Source organism: Dunckerocampus dactyliophorus, chromosome 18 (genome assembly GCF_027744805.1).
Source record: "Dunckerocampus dactyliophorus isolate RoL2022-P2 chromosome 18, RoL_Ddac_1.1, whole genome shotgun sequence".
NCBI lineage: Eukaryota > Metazoa > Chordata > Actinopteri > Syngnathiformes > Syngnathidae > Dunckerocampus > Dunckerocampus dactyliophorus.
In genome coordinates this window covers 18,959,022-18,984,424 of record NC_072836.1, presented here as the reverse complement: position 1 = coordinate 18,984,424, position 25,403 = coordinate 18,959,022, and the positions used below count along the sequence as shown (strand labels likewise).

The window sequence follows — 25,403 nt, the reverse complement described above, 5'->3', positions numbered from 1 at the left end:
GTAGGGAAATGACAACTTGCAGCTTTTGGAGGTTTGCGCAAGTGTACCTTGTGATTTGACTGTCCCTGTTGCACTGCAGGCTGACGGCCAGGAGGTGGCGACAGTGGTGAGCGCTCAGGAGATCAGGGTGGTAGCGGAGCTGTTGCAGATCTCTCCAGAAGGCCTTCAGAAAGCAATCACCTACAAAGTCATGGTCAGTACTGGAACGTGTTGTGGTTGCATTTTTGAAACCCGTGTGCCTGTGATCACTTTTACAAATACTGTTGTGATATTGTCGCTCCCATTGCACCACTGATATATCATGGAGAGCGTTCTTATACTCATCCTTGCAGCACTTTCTGCTCTGCGTTCGCCTCTACTGTGGCTTGTATCTCTCCTCTACCACCTCATGTAAAGTATCTGACCTCTGACCACTTGCTCTTGCCTTATTCATTCACTCATTCACTGACCTCCCTCTTGTAACCAAATCACTGTGTAGTCACACAACCGTTGCATGTTAGCTACTCATTATGTAAGTATAGTGGGACTTTACCGCGCACGCACGCACACACACACACATATATATATATATAAAAGTAAAGGTTTGTACAGTGTGGGTTGTTTACTGTAATGCTTCACACTTCTTGGATTTGGTTAAGGGCTGTAATGGAACAAAATGGGTTTTTTTTTCACTGTCCGTTTGATATTTTTGCAAGATTATGCGAAAATAAATAATTAAATAAATAAATAAATAAATTGATATCCACTCAACTTTAATGCACAGGCTTGTACAGGCTGAAACCAAGCACACCCACAAACAGTCATTAAAAACAATAAGTTTGTGCAAATGTACATTGGATGAAAAACATACATACATAAAACAGTTGATTGAAAGATGTTCATTATGTCATTTTAAAGATAAAGGTGCAGATCCAGGATCTTTCCCCCCCACTTTTGACATTTGATGTACTTTTTCAGTGAATAATAATGAATCATTCCATCCATTTTCCGCACCGCTTGTCCTCACTGTCCTCACGGGTATGCTGGAGCCTATCCCAGCAAAATTTCCTTTAATTTAGGCCAAAAAGATGTAAAATATGCTTAAATATGCTTTTTTTCTCTTCTACTCATAATAGGTTGTTTTCAACCATGAAGCTGAGAATCACTGGTTGAACGTACTTAGTCCCCGTCTGCACATACTGTGTGTACAGTATGAGTAAGTGACTTTCATGTCATTACACCCTTCTGTCTTCTTCACAGGAGACGATGAGGGACAAGATTTACACCCCGTTGACTGTGGAAAGTGCTGTAGATGCCAGGTGATATACCATTTAGTGTTTTTAAATGGCCAAAATGACTGCATTAAATACCTTGTTTCCAATGCACTCATGTCATTCATGCATGTACTAAAACTAGGACCAGTGAGCCCTATCTTCTATCTGATTGGTTGAATCATTTTTTGACCACTTTGACCGTTGGACTCTGTCCTGTAGAGATGCTGTTGCCAAGATCTTGTACTCGCTGCTCTTTCACTGGCTGACGGAGAGGATCAACACTCAGGTGTATCCTCACCAACACACTCTCTCCATCTCCATCCTGGACATTTACGGATTTGAGGTACTGTCGTAGTACTGCACTCTTCTGTAGTGTTTGCAACTGTTCCTCACTGTGTGTGTGTGTGTAACAACAGGATCTAGCATACAACAGCTTTGAGCAGCTGTGCATCAATTATGCCAACGAGTCCCTGCAGTTCTTCTTTAACAAGATTGTTTTCCGGGAGGAACAGGTGAGCCACTTGCATACTGAATCAGCTCACTTGTTCATTGAAAGTGTACTTCTGTGATTACTTCCATGATCTCAATGCAGGAGGAGTACAGCAGGGAGCAAATTCCATGGCAGGACATTCCGTTTAATGACAACCAGCCCTGCATCGACCTCATCGCCGCAAAGCCTCACGGGATACTGAGAATACTGGACGACCAGTGCTGCTTCCCACAGGTTAGCGAAACACGCGTAATACTTATTAATTACGTGAGCATTTACAATGATAATCGGCTTATTTGTGAGCAGGCGACGGATCACACTTTTCTCCAAAAGTGTCACTATCACCACGCCAACAACCCGCTGTATGTGAAGCCAAAGATGCCCCTCCCTGAGTTCAGCGTCAAGCATTTTGCTGGACGTGTCAGCTATCAGGTATGTTGGTCTTCTTTCTTCACTCGCACAATGATGTGACGGGATGCCTTCTCTCTAACGATGCAGGTGTACAAGTTCCTGGATAAAAACTATGACCAGGTCCGTCAAGATGTCCTGGACTTGTTCATTCAGAGCAGGAACAAGGTGAGAAGTGTTTTTAATGAACATTACCCACGTGGGAACTCACTCTCATTTCTCCCGCATGTCCAGATGGTGTCAAACCTCTTCCTGGATCACGCAGAGGTCACGGGTCAGCAGAAAGGAGGTCACATGCGCAACAGCAGCACAGTCACCAGGAAGTATCAAGCATCCACCGTCAGCAGCAAGTTCCAGCAGTCACTACTGGAGCTGGTGGACAAGATGGAGAGGTGCACGAATCAAGAATGAGCTCGGTGATATTTAATGCTCATTTGTGTTACTTGTATTCCTCTATATCAGGTGCAACCCCTTTTTTGTCCGCTGCATTAAGCCAAATAACACGAAGGTAGAGTTTAAACAAGATGCCTGCTAATGCCACATATGCTGACATTCATCACAAGTTGTATTCAGCGTCCAGGTGTGTTCGAGGACGACTTGGTCAAAGGTCAGCTGCGACACTCGGGTGTCATGGAGACCATCAGGATCCGTAAAGAAGGATACCCTGTCAGAATGCCATTCTCTGTCTTCCTGTTTAGGTAAAACACGCTTTTACCTGATTATCTTTTTTTAAAACGATACTCAATAACACCCAATTCATCATGATTGATCACTATTTGCAACTACTGTATGTTTGACATATGCCCGATTTTGCTGTATTTTATTAACAGAAGTATAAAGGACAGGACAGGATTGTTAGCTCCAAATTAACTAAATTTCAATCAAACTAAAAGATGCCATGATCTGATGTCTGAAAATATATTTGCCTGGCACAAGTCTCTAATAGCAAAACAGTTGAATCACACTTCAACGGCGTTATAGTGAGCAATAAGGGCTTGCGTTCAAAGACACCACGTAATTTAATTTAACATGTTATGAGTGTACTGTTTGGGATTTCGAAGCATACTTAAATGCAGCAAATTGTACTTCTGCATTAAGAGTTAAGAAGTGAATGGTAAGAATATCCACCTATTGTTTTTCTTTGTCTTCGTCCATATTTAGACCACACATACAGTACTGTTTTTCTGATGGTCAGATTTCGGAGTGTCCTTGAATGCAGCTCGCACGAGTGTGGTGAGAATGAGGAAGCGTCTTTCAGAAGACGCGCTTGTTAGTTGGAGATGCTCATATGGTGTTGGAGTTACACTGCTGTTGATGTGTTCGGGTCAGAATAAACGTATGAAAGAGCGTCGAACTGTGTGACTCAGCGGGGATGCGACACTGTGCCTCCGTTCACCGCCCAAGCAGACGGGTGTGGCTGACCATGATGCGCATGCTCTAATTAAGCTACAATGTTTAAAGTACAGTAATGAATGAATTAGTTACTGTCGTTAAAGCGTTGTTTTTGACAGCTCTAGTAAGTATACTATATTTTTTGCACACATTTCAGTTAATGACACAGCTTTTAAGTATGCTATAAGTGGGATAGTAGTGACAGTTAAGTACATTTGCTGTGAAATAATCCAAAAACTGTGCTGAATTTTGAATGTAAGTGTATTCAATTACATTTCTCTGCAGTCTAAGTAAAATAAATTGCATGGGTATAAATGCCAAACACAGCCCATATACTGTATACTTAAACATAAGATAAGCATACTTATTTTAGGTTTAAAATATTGTATAACTGTGCACTTTTATAAGCTTCTTTTTGTTTAGCGGCATCCATTTGAAAATGGTTTAATGCATCCTATTGTGTCTGTGTGTCATCAGATACAAGTCCCTGGTGGGAATTCAGCAGCTTCCAGCAGTAAATGGAGACAACTGTGTGATGCTACTCAGTAAACTGTGTCCTCTCACACCACGAGACTACCATGTGGGGGTCACAAAAGTCAGCTCACCTCCTGTCGTGATTGTATTGCCATTCAGCATCATTTTGAGCCCACTAACGTACTACCGTATTGCAGTTGTTTGTAAAGGAGGCCATCTACCAGTTGCTGGAGTGCAAGCGCGAGCGCTGTCGCCAGCTCGCGGCGCTCACCCTTCAGCGTTACGCTCGCATGTACTTTGTCAGGAAACGCTACGTGGACTTGCGCAACATGATCATCAGGCTGCAGGCGCATTGCAGAGGCTTTCTCACAAGGTGGGCTGCTGAAACCACATCTTAAGAGCTATTATTATATTCAATGGCTTTCCGTGGTGCTAATGCTGTATATTAAAGGGATGAAAACTATGTATTCTTATAGCGGGATGCAAGAATAAAGTACAAGTAAAACACCAGTTGTAGTAAAAGCACTATGATGGTATGTAATAGGGATTTTATGCAGAGCTGCTACTTATATTAATACTTCAGATTATAAAAAAAAAGATATTACAATAATAATATACTGTAACATGTGTCGTAAAATAGTGTATTATAATGCATTTCTTAGATGCATTCCTAACATTACTCATTTAATTAGCAAACATTTGTAGATAAGTGGGGGTGCGACATAATGGCGTCATCATCTAATTTGCATAATTGCCCATGAGGCATTTGCATGTAATTGTAGATGGTAGTAAAGCTGCGGGAGACAGAAAAGTGAGTATAAAACAAATTTGCTTAGCGCTAGTAATTAACTTTCTTCTCACGCCACTTTTGCAAGTGCTTTGAGTTGGGGTAGGGGCGTACGGAAGCACCCGCCGCTCGTTGAGAAGAGCGATATGTGCTTTCGTGTCACAGCCTTTGTGGGGAAAGCGTACCATTTTTCCGTTTTGTCTTTGTTTCATTGTGTCACAGTTATGTGCTATGAGACACCCTAGCTTTGTAAACCCACCAAAGCTTGAACACACACCTTTTCCACTTTAAATCAGTAAAATCCCAGGAGACATTTCACCCTTTTGAGAGCCTCTTCATTTCGGTTTTGGGGGCCTGGTTACTTTCTACATATAACGACAATGTCGCTAAGTTGGCGACACTGATCCCTTGAGGTGCGGTAACATACGGTGTTACACAGACAGTCCCATTATAATGTGTTTATGAGCGAGTTTGTGGTGGGCCGCCACTAATAAATAAAGCACTGATGTTCCTGCTTGTGTTCTATCCTTCAGAAGGCACTATGTGAAAATGAGGAGCAGCCTGGTTCGTTTCCGATCCCTCGTCCACTTGTACGTCAGCCGTAAACGATACATGGAGGTATATGACATGCTGTATCACATCCACACGCTATACTGAAAGTGGTTGTGTTTTACAACAATCTACACGTTGATGATTGTTTGTGATCTGCCCGCAGATGAAGGTGGTAGCCCAGAGGAAAGCTGAGGCGGAAATGAAGAAGAGGGATATGGTACAGTCACGTTCCTCCTCACGCTATTGCACTTTTTGAGATTACAGTTAAAAGTCATGTGTCACTATTCTAATAGGATCTGATGAAAAGGGAGGTGGTGAATGTTACACACTTGGTGATCCCAGCAGAGCTTGGTACTCTCCTTCAGGCAGCAGCAGGTCTGTATGCTGTCTGCACATATGACTTTATAATACATATACTCACGTGCTGTACGTGTCGTCGTGATCGGTATCTATCCGTCTGTCTCGCTTCTTTTGTCTCTCAGTCAGGAGAGAGTTGCACTACGACTGCTTGGCTTTGCTACAGGCTCCTCACATCCAGGAGTCCTCCTCCAGTCAACTCACTCTGCCACTGGACATCAACAATTACCCCTTCTACCGCTACGTGCTCAGCTACTTCAGAGTACGTTCATTTGCCAGCACATAGTCTTCCACTCCCTTAAAACAGTGATTCTCAAATGGTAGGTCGCAGCTCTTTTCCTTGGGGGGACAAAAAAAAAACAAACAATCAAATGAAAACAAGCTTTTATTCCGATGACAGTAGTGCATGCTATTCAAAACTCGCTTTCATGGAAGAAGACCGTTTGTTGGTTTATTGTGGCTCTTTGTATGAGGCGACGAGCCAACACAGCACACACAGACAGGAGGTCATCAGCACAGACGGCTATCTAACTCATAGTGCGACTGGAACCAGCAAGGCCTGCTGGGTAACCGTGCGGTAGCTACTCTTTTCCATTTGCTCCACAGCGGTGCAATGTTACCTTAGGCTTAGGGTCAAATTGAAACTTTTCACTAAACATAAGATATTTGAGTTGAACACTGCGCAATTTGGGCAGTCAAACCATTTGAGAACCACCGGCCCAACTGCTTTGATAAATATGCATTTTTTTTTACTAATAATAGGCCGTATTCAACCACAAAACAGCAATGATTTATCAATTTCTGTTTTTGAAAAACTATGATGAGGGAAGCTGGAAAATTTGAAGTGTGAAGTGGCGAGGAATCACTGTACTCATTCTTAACAATCAAGGGGAAACATACTACACTGCATGGTTTACATCATACAGCACACCAGTTCACACGTGCAGAGCATGTGCCTTGCTCATGGGCACCTTTTACAGTGTTTGGACAGCAAACTAGCTTCTCTTAAACAACCTGTTGTTTTTAACATTTTTTTAAAGGTATTCCTGAAAGATTTTGTAATGCCATTTCTTGTGGTAGGAGCCTAAGTTTGGTATGTTGACGGAACCCTTGGAGACACCTCTCACCTGCATGGATGAGGACCTGGGGGGAGAAGCTCTGCAGCTTTTCAGCATGGTAGGTAGACATTAATAATACTGCGTGCATGAAGCGTGACAAAACAGTGGCATCACGTGACTCCAATAACCGTGTTCTACAGATATTACGCTTCATGGGGGACCCCCACCTGAATGGTGCGCAGGAGAACATGTTTGGCAATTACATCATCCAGAAAGGTCTGTCATGTCCAGGGTTAAGGGATGAGATCCTGGCTCAGGTTGTCAACCAGGTGTGGAGAAACGCCAATGCTGACAATGCGGAGAGAGGCTGGCTGCTGCTGCTTGCATGCGTCTGCAGCTTTGCTCCATCAGCCCAGATGGACAGATACCTGCTCAAGTAGGATCACCCTTATACTGGTGACACAAAAATGACAACATTTCCAGTGCAATTTGCAAGCACGAGTGTAACTTTCCTCTTTAGGTTTGTTTCTGACTACGCCCCTGTTGGTTGCCAAGCATTGCTGCAACACAGACTCATCCAAGCCAATGAGAAGATGCAGCTGAGCTCAGGCCCGACCTCTGAGACAGCACGAACATATCCACTGTCACTGCTGGAGTGGACGGCTAACAGGAAAAAAGCGAACATGGTGTTACATCTGCATTGTTTTGATGGTAAAGCTAATACTGTATAATTGAGGCAATAGTGTACAGGTACAGTCGTCCCTTGCTATATCGTGGTTTGAATATTGCTCCCTCACTATATTGCGGGTTTTCAGAAAATAATAAATGATCGCTGTTTTGTGATTTAATACCTGCTATTATTAGTTTTAAAAAATGCATATTTAAGCAAATTGTATGTATTCTTGGCCTAAATTAAGTATTTTCAAGGATAAAAATGGCTAAATTAACTAACTAAATGAACTAACATACAAATACGAGGCAGAAGAAAAATTATACTTGTGAATGTAGTCGTCTACATTGACCACTAGGTGTCGCCAGAACCTGCGACCTGGTCACCAGAACAGGCAGTTATTGTAGGTGTCAGTTATCTCACACAATAACGTAATAATCATAATAATAACACGGGCTACTGTTTGGACCATAAACCACAACAAGCTAAAACTCCGATGTCACTTCATGTCCACTTGGCACTAAAGTACCCCAGGGAACTCGGAGCAGGAGTTTTATTTAGGTCTTAAATGGCATATTTGCTCTTATTATGTCTGCTATATTGGGTAGTACGAGCGTAAAGCCTTTTAAAGCCGCCATTTGAGTACATTGATAAGACAAAAGCCACCGCAGGAATTACGCTGTCCTGAAAAAACAACAGGGAACGGATAACGTGATATTGATGTCTAATGAAATTTGATTTAATAAATGAGGGATTACTGTACTTCTATGTTTGTGTTAATACTGAATCAACTCTTAAAAGGACAAATCAAATGATTTCTTTTGCTGCAGGGGTGTCATTCTTGTGCCCGCTCCATTCCTGGACCAGCGGTGAGGATTTAGCAGGAAATATTCTCCGCCACAGGTGCTAATATGACTCACACATTCATATTCATTTTCCCTTTAGGAAGAAATAACAGGCGCTGACACTAGATAGCAGTACAGTTCTTTGTGGTCTTAGGGCCGTGCAGCAAGTGCATACTGCTCATACCTACGTGTCACATGTCACTATCATAACATTGCTTTGGCAGGCCATTCAGGCAGATGTGTCTTTAATGCCGGTATACGATGGTGTCAAAACGCTGGGGGAACAGAAACTTCCCACTTAGGCCTGTCACGATAACTAATTTTGCTGGACGATAATTGTCCGACAAATTATTGTCTAATCGATATTATTGACAACATTTTTTGAGAATTTTTTTTCGTTATTTATGTATCAAAAGCAATAAAAAGTCATTTCTCAAGAGTATTTAACGTTGTAATTGGAATGTCAAGAGCTTGTAAATAAATTAAGTAAACAAAGACAAAAAAAAACCTCAATGGAAAATGGACTGTCAGTCTCTTTAAGCAAAAATTGCACTTAAATAAAAATCACAATAATAACCCAAAACAGACCCTGTCTCTGTTAAGAAAAAAAACATATGTAGTGGCGGAATAAAATGCAGTGTTTCTGATGTCCTTCAACACGTCTTCTTTCACTCGGTTACACAGTTCACAGTTCACTGCTGTTTGTGACATGTACGTTCTCCCAGGCAACTCGTACTGTCTGTCAAATATTTCTAACGTTTCCCGAAATGTTGGCTTTTCAACATTATTGAAAGGTTGCATTTCTTTTGCAATGCAGCGACACCGTCTGTGAGTGTGCACCATTTTGCGTTTTTTTGTTTTATATTTACTTTTCCGATCAAACCCCTCAGTAAGCGTTGACTGTTGGACGAAGGCTCTGGTGCACCTGCACACCAGGGCTGTGGCGTTCAGCTTAGAAACCGTGGATTTTGTGCCTTTGTTCGTATTCGCGTTTGCTTGCTAACTGCTAGCACTCTGTGTAGAGGCTGACAGGAGGGTTCACGCTCTCCGTTCATTCCACTACAGAACCAATGCACACAGACACATGTCATTCAGCCTGTGTGGTACAGAGTGCACGTCAATTTATCGAGGTGGCAAAATTAGCAACTTTTTTTTTCATTGTTCGAGGCAGGCTGATTGCCACTCGAACTGCACTGCAGTATTGATTAGATACAAAAATAAACGGACACATGGATCCAAACTTCCCACAATGACGCATTTCTGATCATGCAACATCAGCGTGTCTAGCGCCGCCTTTACACAAGCATTTGTGGAAATAAGCCCAGCCTAGGCAGCTACAGTATTTGGGGTCTTGCAGGGGTGTGTCGGACTGGTGGAGGGGGAGTTCTGTCCTCATGAAGGAGCACGGCCAGTGGGTGGAGTTAGCGGGTCACGACTACGTGATGGACCTGATTGCGGACCTGGAGCTTCCGAACGACTTCCCCAAGCAGAAGAGCTACTTCATCATCAGTACTGACGACCCCGCAAGAGTCAGAGCCAACGCCAGCCTGTCAGTATAATAGGAATACCAACGTTGCATTGGACACACAAGAATAAAATGAGCTGCTCCCTGTTTATTCTCTCCTAGAACTTTATTTGGCAGTGGCTTTGACTCGGATGATGAACTCCCACCTTCCCTGCCTCTGAGCAGAGGCTGCAGACCAGCCTACAGCTTGTCTGAGTCTGATGGTTACCACAGCCACGGTGTGCACACACACACACACACACACACACACACACACACACACACACATGCGCGCGTCTTTCATTAGTGACTGTTGTGGTTCCTGGAAGCCATGGTGTGGTTGACTTGGACTCACACTCCATGCATTAGTCGTAGGTGGTGCTATGTCGCTTCGTTATGAAGGTTCGCTTACAGTATTTCTTTACTACCAAAGATTTTTTTAGACACAGAGTTTATTTTTTGCATTTTCCCACAAGAAAATGTCATTGAATGTAAAAAATAATACTTAAAAAAATACTTTAATGCAAATTATTTTGATGTTTCGAAGCTCACACATACACATCGGGTTTTTGTCACATGACGATACACTTTATACCCGGTTGACTGGCTCTGAGACGTGAATTTTGAAACATCAGATTTATTTGCGCTGAATTTTTATTTTAGCAAACTGAGTTTTTCAGCTGCGTATTTTAATAAACTGAATTTCAAACGCTTACACATTTTTATTCAATTAATCTTTTAGCATAAAGTCATGCAAAAAAATTCTGTTACATAAATTCAGTGTCTAAAAAATGCTTTAGCAATAAAAAAAAATAATCAAATGAACCTTCATACATCGCGACTAACTATGGCCGACTAAACATGCGTTTTGTGTCTTGAATATGCTTATGACTTTTAAATACACTTCATAGGCACAGTATTAGGTAAATTACATGATTTTAATTTTTGCTCTTGTATTGGATTGTGTACTGTTCAGGTGTTTGTAAAGAAGTACATTTTGTAGATTTATTTCTTTAGGAAAGACAGGGACAGTCCATATTTATCAGCATTTTCATGGAAATATGCAAGGTTATTGCCAATGGCTAATTGCCATTTTAAGACCCTGAGGGCAGGTTTGATGTTACTGTAAATACATTAACGATGACATTTGACATACGATAATAAGAAACGGGTTAACAATAGGCGTAAAACTGTGCACTTGACAAAACCATAAGTTTGGGAGGCATAAAGTGCATTAGTGCTAAAGTGTTTGGGTGTTAAGTACTTGAGTGCTACAGTGCGAGGTGCTGTAAAAAACCTGCGGGTGTGGTGTTACATGTGGCCAGTGTGAGCATCACGCTGCAGTCTAATGAAGCTGTGTGTGTTTCTGCTTTGTGTGCAGTCGAGTCCGACGCGTTCAGCGATGGTCAGACCCAGAGAGGAATGGACCGCTACCTGGACAGCTTGTTCGATCCCGTGCTGTCAGATAGCGGCGTGGTGAGTATACTGACGCTCATCTACAATTGCACTTCAAAGGCCCCACATGATACTATTTTTTTTTTCTAAATTTCGACACAAAATCTAGTCTGGAAGCTGGAATTCAGGGAAAAAAGTGGTTTTAGTAACACACTGTTTTGTCTGAAGTTTTAATGTGAGAAGAAGATGCAACTGTACATGATTGCGCCACACCATCATCTCCCGAGATGAATGGATGGCGAGAGAGAGAGAGAGGGAAGCTGTGTTTGTCCAGCTGTAGCTCCAAGAAGTGCTGTTGTGCACTTTTTACTTATACTTACATACTGTTGTCCCACTGTAATAGATGCCACATATCACATACAGCAACGTAACATCAAGGAGTGATGTGGGGGGTGGGACACAAATGTTAGCAACATTAGCATAGTTATGTGAGCTGAAGTCATAACGGTACACATTTTAACACCAACGTCATGATAAGTTATCCCATTGGCTGAAGAGAAACAATATTATGAATGCCTGCAGCTGACTGATGGCAGAGCTCTAGGCTTTATTTTGAAGATGTGTAGCGAAGCCTGCTTTTTAAAAAAATGACACAAAGCTCTGAAGTTGTGTGCATACAAGGGGCGGGCTCATCTAGAAGGAAGTTTTTACTTCAAGTCTTCATGAAAATGTGGAACTTCAAAAGCGACCGTTTCTACGCGCGTTCGCTCAAAAGTGGCGCAAACACGTGAGAATGATGAAAGATTTTTCTCAAGTTTGGTGCTCACAAACAGGCTCTGGGTGCACATATTACACACATTAAAACGTCTGTTTTGCAAAATAGGGGACCCCCTCACACGTGGCTCATGCGAGCATCGGCACAAATGTTAGCAGCACTAGCATAGCTACAGTATGTGAGCTAAAGAGCTAACGTTACACTGAAAAACAGTAATCAAACAGGTTAACAATAGAGAAGAGGAACAAAATGATCAAACTTAAAGCTCCCCATCTGTAGCTGACTGATAGTTGGTAAAGCTTTAGCCTTTATTTTAAGATGTGTAGCGAAGCCCCTTTTTTTCCTTTACAAAGCTGTCCTCTGTGAAGTAGCGGGGGTGTATACGAGAAGGGGCGGGCTCATCCAGATGCAGTATTATGCCCATGAGGAAGGAGGTTTTTCTGTCAAGTCTTCATGAAAGTACGGAAGCGACCGTTTCAGCGCATCTTCGCTCAAAAGTGGAGCAAACAAGTGAGAATGATGATAGGTCTTTGTCACGTTTGGTGCTCATAAACAGTCTCTGGAGACATACCGTATATTACTGGTTATAACATCATTAAAAAGTCAGTTTTGCGTAACGGGGGACCCCTCACACGTGGATTGTGTGAGCATCGCCTTCTGTTTATATATGAAAGAGACGAGATAAGGTTACAGAATCGCCTATCGTAATTGACTGTAGTGCTGTGCTTGCAAACGTGCGAGCCTGTTGGTTGCACATTTGATTAAAGATATTGTTTTCTTATATGTGTATATATATCGACATATATATATATTATTTTATTTTATTTTTTTATCTTTAAAAAGATAGTTATGACTTTTTAATTGCCCGCTGGACACTTTATTAGGTACATTTTGCAAGCTCTACAAACATAACAATGCTCAGTTTTGATTCATTTATTCAACAATCTTATCCTTATCGGTGCAGGTTGAGGTTGTGTAGACGTGCACTGTATCATACAAAGAATTAATATTTTGGTTATCGACTAGAGTTTATGATACAGCTTTCGTATTGGATGTCATTCGATATGTGCGCTTCTTTTGAAATGATGAGTATCTTCATGTATTTGTTGGTGCGTCTCTCTTGCAGTGTTTACGGTACTTCCAGGAGCATATTCAGTTCCCTGCTGTCTGAGTGAACCAATACACTTCCTTCTATTGTTCCTGTCCATTTACCTCCCATTAAATGTTCTTCATGTCTCCGAACTTCTTCAACATTTCTAACCAGCATTGTCCTTCTCCTGTGACTGTCCCACTTGACTCCCGTCAGGACGTGGAAAAGACGGGAAGCTTGGCAGCAAGGATGAAGGGAGGGGGAGGTATTGGCATCCCAGGGGGAGGAAGAGGAGAGGGGGAGAGTCATTTGGGCCCAAGTAGGTCGTACCCACCTGGAATACACCCTGGAGGTAAACGAAAATGGTCTTTTTTGTAATTTTGGTTTGTTTCATTCACAATAATAATATTAATGCTGTTATATGCCAGCTATTAAGTCTTTCTTCTTGGGTCTTTTCTACTCCAGATCTTCTGCAGTCTTGCAATCCACCCTCGCATTCTTTTCTTTTCTGTTTCCATGAATTATTCAGCTGTGTAGCTTGAATGGCCTTTATGTGCCAGTGCAATGCAAGGTTAACTGTTAGACGGATGCACATGCGGTAAATAAATACTGGCCAGACTGCTGATTTTCATATGCTTCCTTAGGATTTACAGCAATCATGTTTGAACTTGAATACATGTTAAATATAAATATAAAGTCACGAGAAAAGCACAAAATAAAATTACTCAGCGTGTGAGTTTATCCGCACATTATTAAAGGTAAACATGAATGTGCTTTTGTGACACTGAATCGAACGCTTCATTAAGCCCAGCGGCTGTAATGAGCACTGTTGCCCCTCATGGTTAATGCATGGACAAGCATTCAGTGTAACCACACATCACTCATTTGATCTCCTTCACTCTCCTTCCCTCGCCAGCTAAATGCTCACTTTGTCTCTGCCAGTACGTCAGCAGGCGTGTGCGTGCGTGTATGTGTCTTTTCACTTGAGAAAATGTTGAATTCTCATTCTCAGTTCCTCATACTATTACTCTCACAGACAACAGTGCTGTCATTAACATAACTAGCCGTAGTCAATGACATTGTCTTATGCAGTGGTGTGAAAGTGTTTGCCTCCTTCCTGACTTCTTAGTTTGTCATACTTAAATGTTTCAGATCAAATTTTTATCAAAATCAAAATTTTAATGTTGGTCAATGACAACACAACTGAACACAAAATGCAGTTTTTAAGTGAAACTTCTTATCATTAAGGGAGAAAAAAAATCCAAACCTACGTGGCCCAGTGTGACAACGTGCCCCCTAAAACTAAGTGTTTGGGCCGCCCTTAGCAGCAACAACTGCCGTCAAGCATTTGCGATACCTTGCAGTGAGCCATTATCCACAAATGGCGAAAACATGGAACAGTGGTGAACCTTCCCCGGAGTGCCCGGCCAACCAAAATGACCCCAAGAGCGCAGCGACGACTCATCCAAGAGGTCACAAAAGAAGAAAAACAAAATGAAAGACTTTGAAGTGGCCTAGCCAAAGTCCTGACCTGAATCCTACTGAGATGCTGTGGCGTGACCTTTAAAAGGCGCTTCATGCTGGAAAACCCTCCAATGTGGCTGAATGACAACAATTCTGCAAAGATGAGTGAGCCACAATGACTCCACAAGCCTGTAAGAGACTCATTGCAAGTTAACGCAAACGCTTGATTGCAGTTGTGTGTATATATATATATATATATATATACAATTATATGTTATGATTATATTATTATGTACATGTTATCAAAGTTAATAACACATTTGGAAAAGGTTGCTGGTTCTGCTGATATCGTTATTGAGTAGCCATAAGACAGAGGGGACCATGCCAGTAAAATGACAGTAGATTTAAAACACAGCCCAGGGAAACCCCACTTTTCCTAACTGGTGTCCTGCGTGTTCCTTGCTGCTCTTCAAGCTGTGCCAGTGCTCCCAGTAGCAGGAGGGATGATGCCACCTATCCCTGCAATGCCCATCCCCTCTCACCATCATCACCATGAACATCAACAGCAGCAGCAGCAGTACCATCAGTACAACCGACCCCAACCCTCCCACCATCAACAGACTTCATCCACTCCCCCAAATGAAACCCCCACTCCTCCATCCACTCATGCCCCATCTGAGGCCCCTGCCACGGCCCCCTCTGCAGCCTCCTCTGCGCCCCTCTCTGACTCTCCGGGTTCAGTGAGTGCTGCTAATGTAGCGTCACATGGCACTAGTACCTCAGGTTTTGGGGTGTTGCCCTCCCTTCCTCCCATGTCTGTGATTCCAGGCTTGCCTGTGCTGACAGGTGCGTTAGCAATAATAACGGAGTGTTCATCTTCCTGTCCTCAGCATGTGTGGCCTCAGGGCGTGGGAGTGCTAAAGAAGCTTAAAGTATAAAGTGTATAAAGTGTTAAGTGCTCATATTGCCCTTATGCAGTGTGTTCTTATGCTGAAGGTTTGCAGTGAACTGTTTTGTGCCCGTGTACGCACACAAAGTTGTTTGTTTGGTTTTCCCGCAGGAACGGAGCAGGCAGTTCTGACTCAACAGCAGCAAGCCATCATCAACCAGCAAGCCATCATTCTGGTACGTTCAATATACGTACTGTATAATATTGACTAGGGGTGTCCAAAGTAATTTTATTGGCCCGCAGCACAGTCTAAAAATGTAATTTAACAAGGAAACTTAAAAAGAAAAACAACAGCAGCAAAAATAACAAGTCTTAAGAGAAGAGTTGTAATCTAGCTAGGAAAAAAAGCCATAATTTCACAAGAAAGTAAAAGTATGAGGACAAATGTCATTTTAGTAGCATGAAGTTGAAAAATTAAAGAAAAAGTAGTTAGTTTTTTTTTTAAGACAAAAACAAAGTTGTAATTATTGGAATCTTAGGTTGGGGGCAAATTTATAACATGGGAATAAAGTCAAAATATTAGAAGAAATTATACAAGAACAAAGTTGAAATATTTGGAAAATTATACAAAAGAAATCAACAGCAGAAATTTTACTAGCGTAAAGTCAAAATATTACGAGAAAAAAGTTTTCTAATGAGAAAAAAAGTTGTTGCTAAGCAGAAATTGTCGCTGCCTCTGAGCAGAGAACCATGAAATTATTTCAACAAAACAAAACAGCACTGATATTGATATGGGGAAAGTGAAGGATAAGTTAATCAACTGATTATTTTTAATTATAGTTATTGGAACGGCAACATTGCTCTTTGAATGTTCTGAACTCCTGCTTCTGTTCCAGTACAGAACAATGTTTCCTATCTTAAGGAACGTCCCATAGCTGAGACGCCACTGCTGGTGGCATCCAAGTAGTGCATACCGTTTTTCCTCAGTTGATTGAAAACAATCAATGCCACACAATTAATATTATTAATAACTCTTAATAATAAGTTAATAGTTAGGCCACAAACTGTATATAAGTCTAAAATGATTGAACAATTTGTGTATTAAATTAGTTATTTTAAGCTTGCGTGCATTTTTGTTTGCCAGCATAGCTTAGCAACTGTGCCCTTAATACTCCTTCATATTGTGTGGTGTGTGTGTGTGTGTGTGTGTGTGTGTATGTCGTTCAGGCCCAGCAGATGACCATGCAGGCCATTGCAATCCAGCAGCAGATGATGTCCTCCTTCCCTTCCTCGCCGTCGCCACCACTCCAGTATTACATGCACTCACCACAACACTCTCGCACACCAAGCCCTGTAAGCAAACACACAGTATGCAGTAAGTCATTTTGTGCAGACAAATCCACACCAAGGTGAGTTATCTCCTGAATCTATGCAGACTAAAGAGAGAGAGGATTCACCCACAAGATCCAGCCCTCAGCGCAAAATGAGTATGTGTTACTTTCATGCTGTCTATGTTTGTCTTGAGCTGAAGTAATGTAAATGTCATCATATTGTTTGAATATTCAATTTCCAGGTCCAACACGTGGTGCCCCTCCAGAAGACGTGGTCCGGGCTAGTGTTGGTAACACTGAGCGCATGGAGCCCAGCCATGATATCAAAGACATCATCAAACAGCACCAACCCGCCACCGTGTTGCCCTCCGGACCTTCCATAAAACGGTAACACACGCAGTACACATGCATTCATGCTGCAGTTTGTACTGGTCACATTACTGACATCTGGTCACACGTGTCCAGGAAAGATGATGGAAAGTTTATGAAGAAGCCAGACCCCCATGATGAAGCCATGGAGATCCTCAAAGACCAGATGGCCAACCCACCTCATCCAGTACGATCACATATCCACACACTGTGATACAAAATACACACAAATGGAAATACTTTGTTATTGTTTCAGACTCAGAAGAAGTCTCAGTCTTTCCATCAAAAAGAGGAGAGAGGAGTGACCAAAAACAATTCTGTTGGACCAACAAGCTCCATCACAGGCCCCGCCCCTCCTCCAGGTGAGATTTTTGCATTTTTTAAAATTCTATATAATATTTTTGGAGCGAAGAACACAGCTCAGTTTAATTTTATGCTTTAGTAACATTGCACAATGCTGAAAATGGCATTTCTGTGGTTTTCATGGATAGTTGAACTACATTTGTAGAAGATAAGCAACTCGAGGATGCCCTGCGGGATACATGGTGTTTTTTTACGACCATGCATTTCTAGATAATTGTATATAAATCAACTCTCATTATCGAAGCAGTGGTAAGAGGCAAAGAACCTTCAGCCAATTGTTTGCCGTTCAGACAGCTCAGGGTGCATATAGGATATCCCCATTTATGAACTCTGCCTAGCAACAAGTGACCATGCAGGCATCTGATGATCTAGCGTCGACTGGGCATTTTAATTGATTTATGAAGTTGCATAATGTGTCACATGAAAGCAAACGGGTGAATTGTGAAAATGCATGCACTGAACATGTGTGCGTCCAGTCTGCAGAGAGCTACCAGTAGAAAACGAGGTCATCCAGACGAAACTCCACAGTAGAACCAGTGATGAATATTACACCTACACCAATGTCCCCTGGAAACTCTACCTGAGGAAGGAGGTAAGTTCCCACCCACTGCCACCAACTATTGTGCAACACTTTAAGAGTCAGTAGATTCCCGCTTTTTTGCGTGATCACAAGCAAATGGCGTAAATATGGCCATAAAAATGTCACTTTTTGACACAAAAGCATTATCAGTGAAGCATAAAGACATAAACATGTAAAAGTTGTGGCCTTTCTAACAGCGGTACACGTATGCTGTACATTTGACCGGTATTAGCATGTATTTATACATTTTACTGACTTATGGTGAGTGAGGTGAAAAAACCCTGCCTATTTTCGGATAAAACATTTTTTTTTACGAATTTGTGTTCTCCTTTTGTCTTCTTCAAGGTGTTTTATCCCAAGGAGACCCTCAACGATCCACTGATGCTGGACCTGATCTTCAGACAGGTTGACTCATACATTTATGTATTAGTTCAATATTTTCAAACAACATGTAGATGGATTATGAATGAAAGATGAAGACTAGTCTTCAAACAAGACAATAGAAGGAGAAATTAGAGTTAATTGATGTTGATATTAAAATTGATATTTGGTTTTATCTTACAAATATTTGTCCAAAAACAGGTCTTGAAAGAGAACGATGATCTTATCATATTCATATTCAAGGTTGTCTTAGGCTTGGGCGGCAGCGGCTCGGGAGGTAGCGCAGGCCGGCCAGAAGCCGGAAGGTTGGCGGTTCTATCCTCGCTCACTCCACCCAGTCGCTGTTGTTGTGTTCCCGGGCAACACACTTCACGAACCTTGCCTCCAATGTGCTGCCCACATTGGTGTATGAATGTGAATGAATGTTTGGTGGTGGCCGGAGTGGCCGTAGGTGCAAATTGGCAGCCACGTTTTTGTCAGACTACATCAGGGCAGCTGAGGATACAGACGTAGTTTACCACCACCAGTGTGTGACTGAAGAATGAATGAATAATGGGTTCACTTCATTGTGAAGCGCTTTGGGTGCCTGGAAAAATGATGAATGAAATCGAATCCATTATTATTATATTTGGGTCAGTACAGTATTTCTTATTGTATATTTTTAAAATGTTCTATGGGTTCTGCAGATTGTACATGATACCTTCTCCGAGGCCTGCATTCGTATCACTCAAGAGGAGAGACAGAAGATGAAAACTCTGTTTGGTATGTAATGTCCAACAAACATCCTTCACACACTTTCAGCCATTTCTCCACACTCAGAAATCCTCGCTGTCATGTAGCCATCAATTTGATACATTGTATATACATGTACATTCATTCTGCACTGTTAATGGAGTATATGTTCCTTCAGTGGAAAACCAGGTGGATCAGGTTTCAGGAACCCACGATGAAAATGTGAAGAAGAAGGTGGTTGCCATGGCGAGAGACTCATGGGAGATCTACTTCTCTCGCCTTTTCCCAGCCTCTGTGAGCGCTTTGCATTTGCTAATTAAAGTTGAAACATTCTTGTTTTAAACACAATTGACCGTGTTGATGTTGTTCTGTTGCAGGGCAGTGTTGGGACAGGGGTACAGGTGCTGTCTGTGTCCCATAAAGGCATCAAACTGCTCAAGTTGGTGAGGAGCAGCTCCAATGCTGCAGATTACTTCAGAGTGCTGCGACCTTACAGGTACTGTACGTCTGAATTTACTGGATAAGATACGTTTGTCATACCACTCACCCTGTGTCTTGCCTGTCACTTCCTGTCCAGCTACTCGGACATCCTTTTCTTGTCCATTCCGTCCAAGAACATGCTGGAGTTCAATCTGGTCAACGAGAAGCTCATCCTGTTTTCCGCCAAAGCCCCGCAGGTCAAAAGCATGATAGACGACTTCCTGACAGAGATTAAGAAGGTCGGAGGGCATTTTGTTGTTTATACACACTTGACTCTGCTCTTACTACAGATGTATCATTGTGTCTGGTGTTTTTGTTACACGCCACCATGCCGTGTCTCTGCCAGGACTCTGAGTACGTGGTGGCTGTGAGGAATTACATCAGTGAGGACAGGATGCTCCTCAGCTTCCACAAAGGTGACATCATTAGACTGCAGCGTATGGATGGCTTGGAGGCGGGTGAGATGCACACTTGCATTGTCTCTGTTTACCGCATGTACAGTACTTTGTGCTTCACGCCACATCTGTCAACGTGTCGGTGTGCAGGCAAAAGTTACGGCTGCATTGTGAAGAAAAAGGTCATGCTGCTGGAAGAACTTAAGAGAGACACACCTGACTTTGGTGGGTGGGAAAGGGGCGCTACAGCCTGGTAAAGCTACTGTGTGTGTGTGTGTGTGTGTGTGTGTTTTAGTACAGCAGTTGTTGGATGTGTACTTGACTACTACTAACAAGTACTAATAATATATTGTATGATATGAAGTACACTCTTATTAGTAAGGTAGATGTGCAGTACATAACATTTTAAGGGAAGTAGAGAAATGAAAAACTAAAGATATTAGCCACAAAAACAATAAAAATGTTTTTGGTAACATCTTTAATTGTTAATTTTTTGTTTATTATTTGGCATGTTTAATAATAAGTATATGTTTATACATATAATTATATATATTTAAGATTTTGTTTTATTATTACATTATATTATATTATATTATATGTATACATATATAATTGTGTTAATATAAAAGTATTGATTAATCATAACTAAAATAATTAAATAAAATAAAAATAATAAAAATAAAACAATTATAATTACTCACAATAATATTCAATAATAATGATAATAACAATACACTAAGTCCCCAACTTACGAACATCCGACATGCCAACTTTTGGAGATACGAACACAAGCCGACTGGTCTATATTTTCATGTATTTTGCCTTGTATTACTGTAACTCCATATTTATACTGCTACATGCTTGACCAGTAGAGGGCACTGTGACACTGCTAATGGGACCAACAGAGCTGGAGAGAGAAAGCAAAATGGAAAGCTAAATTGTAGCTGTATGATACAACCCGGACAGTGTGTGTGATTAAAGTTTATGAAGAGTTACTAGGCCTGCTTAATTCTACACCACCCACAGAACACTACCTCTTTTAGAAGAGTCTAACGATGACGACCATTTGTCCTTTTTTTTTTCAATAACTCCTCCAACTCCACCACAACGACGTATGCTCGACCACTCCTCTTCAAAGGTAAATAACATTTATCATTACCTATTATTATATCATTTTTATTATTGTTTTTTTCATTAATTATCCTTGTTTAATATTAGTACTGCATCCAAACTCATATTTACATGCATACGCATATACTGTATATGTATACATGTGCATGTAGTACCTATATCATTGGTAATATTACCTTTTCCCCGACTTAAGAACAATTCGACTTAAGAACGGTCGTCTGGAACCAATTGTGTTTGTTGGTTGGGGACTTGGTGTACAATGAATTTATAAAATAATATAATACAATCAATGCCGCTTTATAACATGGTTCAAAATGTACAAAAAATGATATCATATTCTACATAAAAATATCAAATCCCAAATAGTGATAAGCAATACATAAAAAAATGTACTTTATTTATTTTACAAATACTCTTGTGAGTATTTGTAAAGTAATAACCAATAAACGTTATAATATATATAAAATATATAATGCTATAATATATAGCAAATGTGAAAAAACAAATAATAATAAACATAGAATAGTTTAATAGAATATGCTACCTTAAAGGATGAGTTTTTAGACGTGATTTTAAAAAAGTCAAGGGTATGTGTGTGTACAGGCTGGCGGTTCGGGGCGGTGTATGGAATGTCTGGGGTTTTTCCCAGTGAGTATGTCCGACCTGTGGCCGCACCGGACTTCCTGCTTCTGCCAACTGAGAGGGCGGTGCCTCGTGACCGACAGGGACGAGTCGCTGCTTCTGCTGCTGTCGCCGTAGCGATGGGCTCATCGGTCGCTGCCCAAGAGCTTGACCGCTCCACAGAGGTGCAGACTGGGAATTTGCGTCGTCAATACAATATTGTATAGTATAGTTGAGCATGGATTGTGATTTTTATTTTTTTTTATGTGAACACTATAGAAATACACTCACTGACGGCAATGTTAGGCACACACAAAAATTCTACAAAAAAAATGCTTTTCTCTGATAATGCCATTCAAAAGTGAGCATGATTATCTTTGTAAGGAACCACCTGCACTGGTTTCCATTACATAGTGCTGACATACTCACTTTTGAAGTACCAGACATTAATGCAAGAATATCCGTTATTTATGTTACCAGGTAGTGAAGGACACGTATGTGGACAGCCCAGGCGAGGAACTGGATGATCTGTTTCAGTACGGCAGCCAGTATCACATGGTGGAGTTTGCCAAGAGATACTTCAGGGAGGCGCAGAGAAACAGGAAGTAAGACACCTAATCACAACTCGCATCCAAACCCAGATGAGGTCACAACTGCTTGTATTTTGTCCACAGTGATCCTAAGGTCAAGAAGGGGAGAGAGTGCAGGGAGCCCGCTGATATGATCAAATTCTCCAAGGTAAAAATCCATTTCTAATAAATCAAACCTGCACTCATATATTTCTTTTAATGCCTACCGGGACCCGTGTGCAATTCTAAAACAGTTTCCCTTCTTTCTGTCTGTTTGTCTTCCCAGTCTGTACTCCAGGAGTCTCTGATCGAGTTCTCCGACAGTGGTATGAACAGAGTGGCTGCTGACATCTCCTCAGGTGAGACGATCAACTAAATTTGCACATGGTGTTTGACGTTACTCCACAGTAAACTCAAAAACATAGAATTGTCCAACATGCCTGATATGCCGAATCCTCGTGAAAGGCAGCTACATGTAAGTTGTAATACCTTTTTAATTGTATTCAGTGTTGACTTTTTTTCTGGCAGCCATCATGAAGTTTATGGGAGACCTGCCACTGAAAGGTCAGACTGAACAGGACCTCGTCACCGTTATACTGAAGGTACGTAACGCAAACACAAAGAGAGGTTTTTCTGTCATATTGTTTAATATGCTTTCCATGCATGTGCTGTAATTATAGTTGAGTGCCGATCATGGCCTGATGAAGGATGAAGCCTATTGCCAGGTGATGAAGCAGGTCACTGCCAACAACAGCACCAAACCGTAAGACTCATGGCGCACTACATGAGAGCATAGACAAGAACTGAGTGGACAAAGCTGTGTTACTGTGGGATTGTGTTGAATTGTGCAGAGACAGCTGCCAGAGAGGATGGAGGCTCTTGTACATCCTGACTGCTTTCCATCGCTGTTCACACGTCATGAAGCCATTCCTCTTCAGCTTTCTCCATGACGCCTGTGTCGGCATTGGACTGCAGTACCAAGGTATGACACTCATGACCACTCAACAGTCTTTTATCCATTCATCCATTCTTCCATCTGCCCATCCATCACCCAACAGTCACCTATTATTTCATCCATCAACCATTCAACCATTCGCTCGTGTCACCCAGCCATGCAACCCCATACATCCAACATCACCTATCAGTAGGGGCAGCCGCTTACGCGGTGGGTAGGGTGAAACACCTCCGTCACTCATCCATGCAACCTTTATTCATCCAACCATCTAACGCAGGGGTGGGCAAACTACGGCCCGGAGACCACATCCGGCCCGCAAAGCGTTTGATTCCGGCCTGCCAGTTGCTTCCAAAGTATTTAATTGAAGGTTTTAACATACAAGAGTCAGTCAACAACCTTTTGATAGTTTAAGTAGCTTTTCACATGCAGCCTTCTATACACCCTTGGTGCCAAACAAACACAAGTCAACAACTATGTGACACACAACTTAACCAACCCACTGCTCTGTCTGGGACGTAAAAAAGGAGGGACATTCACATACTCTTTATAGTCCATGTTTTATGGTTGATAGTTCATATTGTATATCACACATCCTTTATTCATGTACATTCTGGGTGTCTTTCTCAGTAAAAAAAAAAAAAAATCACTGAAGCACTCATCAATCTACCCAAACCATTCCCCACCCATCCATACCTCATCATCCAACCATCAACCATCCATCTATCCAACCATGACCCAATCATTCATCCATCATCCCTTAACTATGCATCATCTATAATTAACTGTGCATTTATTCACTCATCATTAGCCATCAGCCAACCATCCATCCATGCATTGATTGCCACTATTCTTCATTGGCAGGTATTGCCAAGGCTTGTGAGCAGAATCTGAGGAAAACATTTCAATATGGAGGACGTGTACAGTATCCCAACACCATGGAACTGAAAGCCATGATGGTCAGTCCTGTGCCTTTATCCTTTACTAGCTAGTACTCTTCTAAAACACCTCTTCACAAGTCATTTAGAAACATACACTAATTTTGCACACTCTTTCTGATTGGTTGTGTATGCACAGGCTGGGCGGAGCTCCAAAAGACAGCTCTTCCTGTTGCCAGGTGGGATGGAAAGGCACTTGAAAATCAAGACATGCTCTGTAAGCGCACTCAGCAATGTCTTCATTTGGTAGAAATGTACCATCTTAGACACAGTATTAGAGTTGCACAAAGAAAAACATGCTTTGTCTGATCGTATTTATTCACTTCAGGTTGCTTTGGATGCCATTGAGGAGCTTTGCTATGAAATGGACCTGCACAGAGTGGAAGCGTTAGATGAATATGCCATCTTTTTGGTCACACACAGAGGTAATACGGATATATTCCATGATACAGGAGGGGTGGGGACATGTAGGATACTGTTATTGTCACTGACATTTTAAGAGTATGTTAATTGAATGCTAAAGAGTGTTTTTTTTTGTAGGTCAAAATGTGCGTCCCCTGAACAAGAGAGAGTACATTCTGGATGTGGCTACAGAAGCAGAACCAGTAGATGCCAATTACAGTCTTTGGTTCAGAAGAGTCATATGGAGTCTGGCTTTGAAACTTGATAATGAACTTTATGTTACCATGCATTATAATCAGGTAAAGATCCGATTGATGTACATTTTTGGTTCTATTGTATGGGGATTGATGATCAATGTCAATAAGCTTGGTATGTGTGAGGCATCAATTTGCAACTCAATATGTTGACTTTACTTGTCCAGAGCAGGTCAAATATAGCATAGTAAACAATAAAATGTTAATCTCTGCCTGTTGTCAGGTGTTGCCAGATTACCTGAAGGCCTTGCTAAGTGTGGTCCCTCAGGGAAAGGCCAGTGAACAACATCTGCAGCAGATCGCCAGACTGGCTGCCCTACAGCACCGTGCCAAAGACACCACCTATCTGCCTACCATGTAAATATACCTGCACTAAAAATGCTGCAATGACAAATCAATGACTCCACACTGCTTAGTTGCCAGTTGCTAATTATTTGAAACTTGGATACAGTTCTTGTCTTGACTGTCATGTTTTTAGTTGGACCTAATATTGTGTCCAGTG

The 25,403-nt window shown here is 41.6% G+C and overlaps 1 protein-coding gene across 4 annotated transcripts in view; it reads left to right on the top strand.

The window, feature by feature from the left end:
- myo15aa (myosin XVAa) overlaps positions 1-25,403 on the top strand; it is a 47,569-nt gene that overhangs the window by 16,009 nt on the left and 6,157 nt on the right. For 3 of the 4 annotated variants that reach the window (XM_054760379.1, XM_054760378.1, XM_054760376.1), the window contains 51 exons: positions 80-193; positions 1,240-1,298; positions 1,473-1,596; positions 1,670-1,765; positions 1,846-1,977; positions 2,050-2,175; positions 2,242-2,319; positions 2,386-2,543; positions 2,614-2,659; positions 2,725-2,849; positions 4,021-4,138; positions 4,215-4,390; positions 5,338-5,422; positions 5,520-5,573; positions 5,650-5,731; positions 5,839-5,975; positions 6,794-6,889; positions 6,972-7,207; positions 7,292-7,482; positions 8,272-8,344; positions 9,644-9,835; positions 9,914-10,029; positions 11,172-11,266; positions 13,267-13,402; positions 14,989-15,360; positions 15,575-15,639; positions 16,631-16,756; positions 16,839-16,890; positions 16,977-17,121; positions 17,200-17,290; positions 17,360-17,465; positions 17,943-18,058; positions 18,392-18,451; positions 19,114-19,189; positions 19,338-19,453; positions 19,537-19,655; positions 19,737-19,878; positions 19,986-20,097; positions 20,185-20,259; positions 21,769-21,971; positions 22,267-22,391; positions 22,461-22,524; positions 22,642-22,714; positions 22,884-22,957; positions 23,036-23,118; positions 23,207-23,337; positions 24,172-24,266; positions 24,385-24,462; positions 24,574-24,670; positions 24,786-24,946; positions 25,125-25,258. In XM_054760379.1, coding sequence (XP_054616354.1) covers positions 80-193; positions 1,240-1,298; positions 1,473-1,596; positions 1,670-1,765; positions 1,846-1,977; positions 2,050-2,175; positions 2,242-2,319; positions 2,386-2,543; positions 2,614-2,659; positions 2,725-2,849; positions 4,021-4,138; positions 4,215-4,390; positions 5,338-5,422; positions 5,520-5,573; positions 5,650-5,731; positions 5,839-5,975; positions 6,794-6,889; positions 6,972-7,207; positions 7,292-7,482; positions 8,272-8,344; positions 9,644-9,835; positions 9,914-10,029; positions 11,172-11,266; positions 13,267-13,402; positions 14,989-15,360; positions 15,575-15,639; positions 16,631-16,756; positions 16,839-16,890; positions 16,977-17,121; positions 17,200-17,290; positions 17,360-17,465; positions 17,943-18,058; positions 18,392-18,451; positions 19,114-19,189; positions 19,338-19,453; positions 19,537-19,655; positions 19,737-19,878; positions 19,986-20,097; positions 20,185-20,259; positions 21,769-21,971; positions 22,267-22,391; positions 22,461-22,524; positions 22,642-22,714; positions 22,884-22,957; positions 23,036-23,118; positions 23,207-23,337; positions 24,172-24,266; positions 24,385-24,462; positions 24,574-24,670; positions 24,786-24,946; positions 25,125-25,258 — 5,936 coding nt within the window. The remainder of the gene's footprint in view (positions 1-79; positions 194-1,239; positions 1,299-1,472; positions 1,597-1,669; positions 1,766-1,845; positions 1,978-2,049; positions 2,176-2,241; positions 2,320-2,385; positions 2,544-2,613; positions 2,660-2,724; positions 2,850-4,020; positions 4,139-4,214; positions 4,391-5,337; positions 5,423-5,519; positions 5,574-5,649; positions 5,732-5,838; positions 5,976-6,793; positions 6,890-6,971; positions 7,208-7,291; positions 7,483-8,271; positions 8,345-9,643; positions 9,836-9,913; positions 10,030-11,171; positions 11,267-13,266; positions 13,403-14,988; positions 15,361-15,574; positions 15,640-16,630; positions 16,757-16,838; positions 16,891-16,976; positions 17,122-17,199; positions 17,291-17,359; positions 17,466-17,942; positions 18,059-18,391; positions 18,452-19,113; positions 19,190-19,337; positions 19,454-19,536; positions 19,656-19,736; positions 19,879-19,985; positions 20,098-20,184; positions 20,260-21,768; positions 21,972-22,266; positions 22,392-22,460; positions 22,525-22,641; positions 22,715-22,883; positions 22,958-23,035; positions 23,119-23,206; positions 23,338-24,171; positions 24,267-24,384; positions 24,463-24,573; positions 24,671-24,785; positions 24,947-25,124; positions 25,259-25,403) is intronic. The other variant, XM_054760377.1, reaches the window with a different exon arrangement.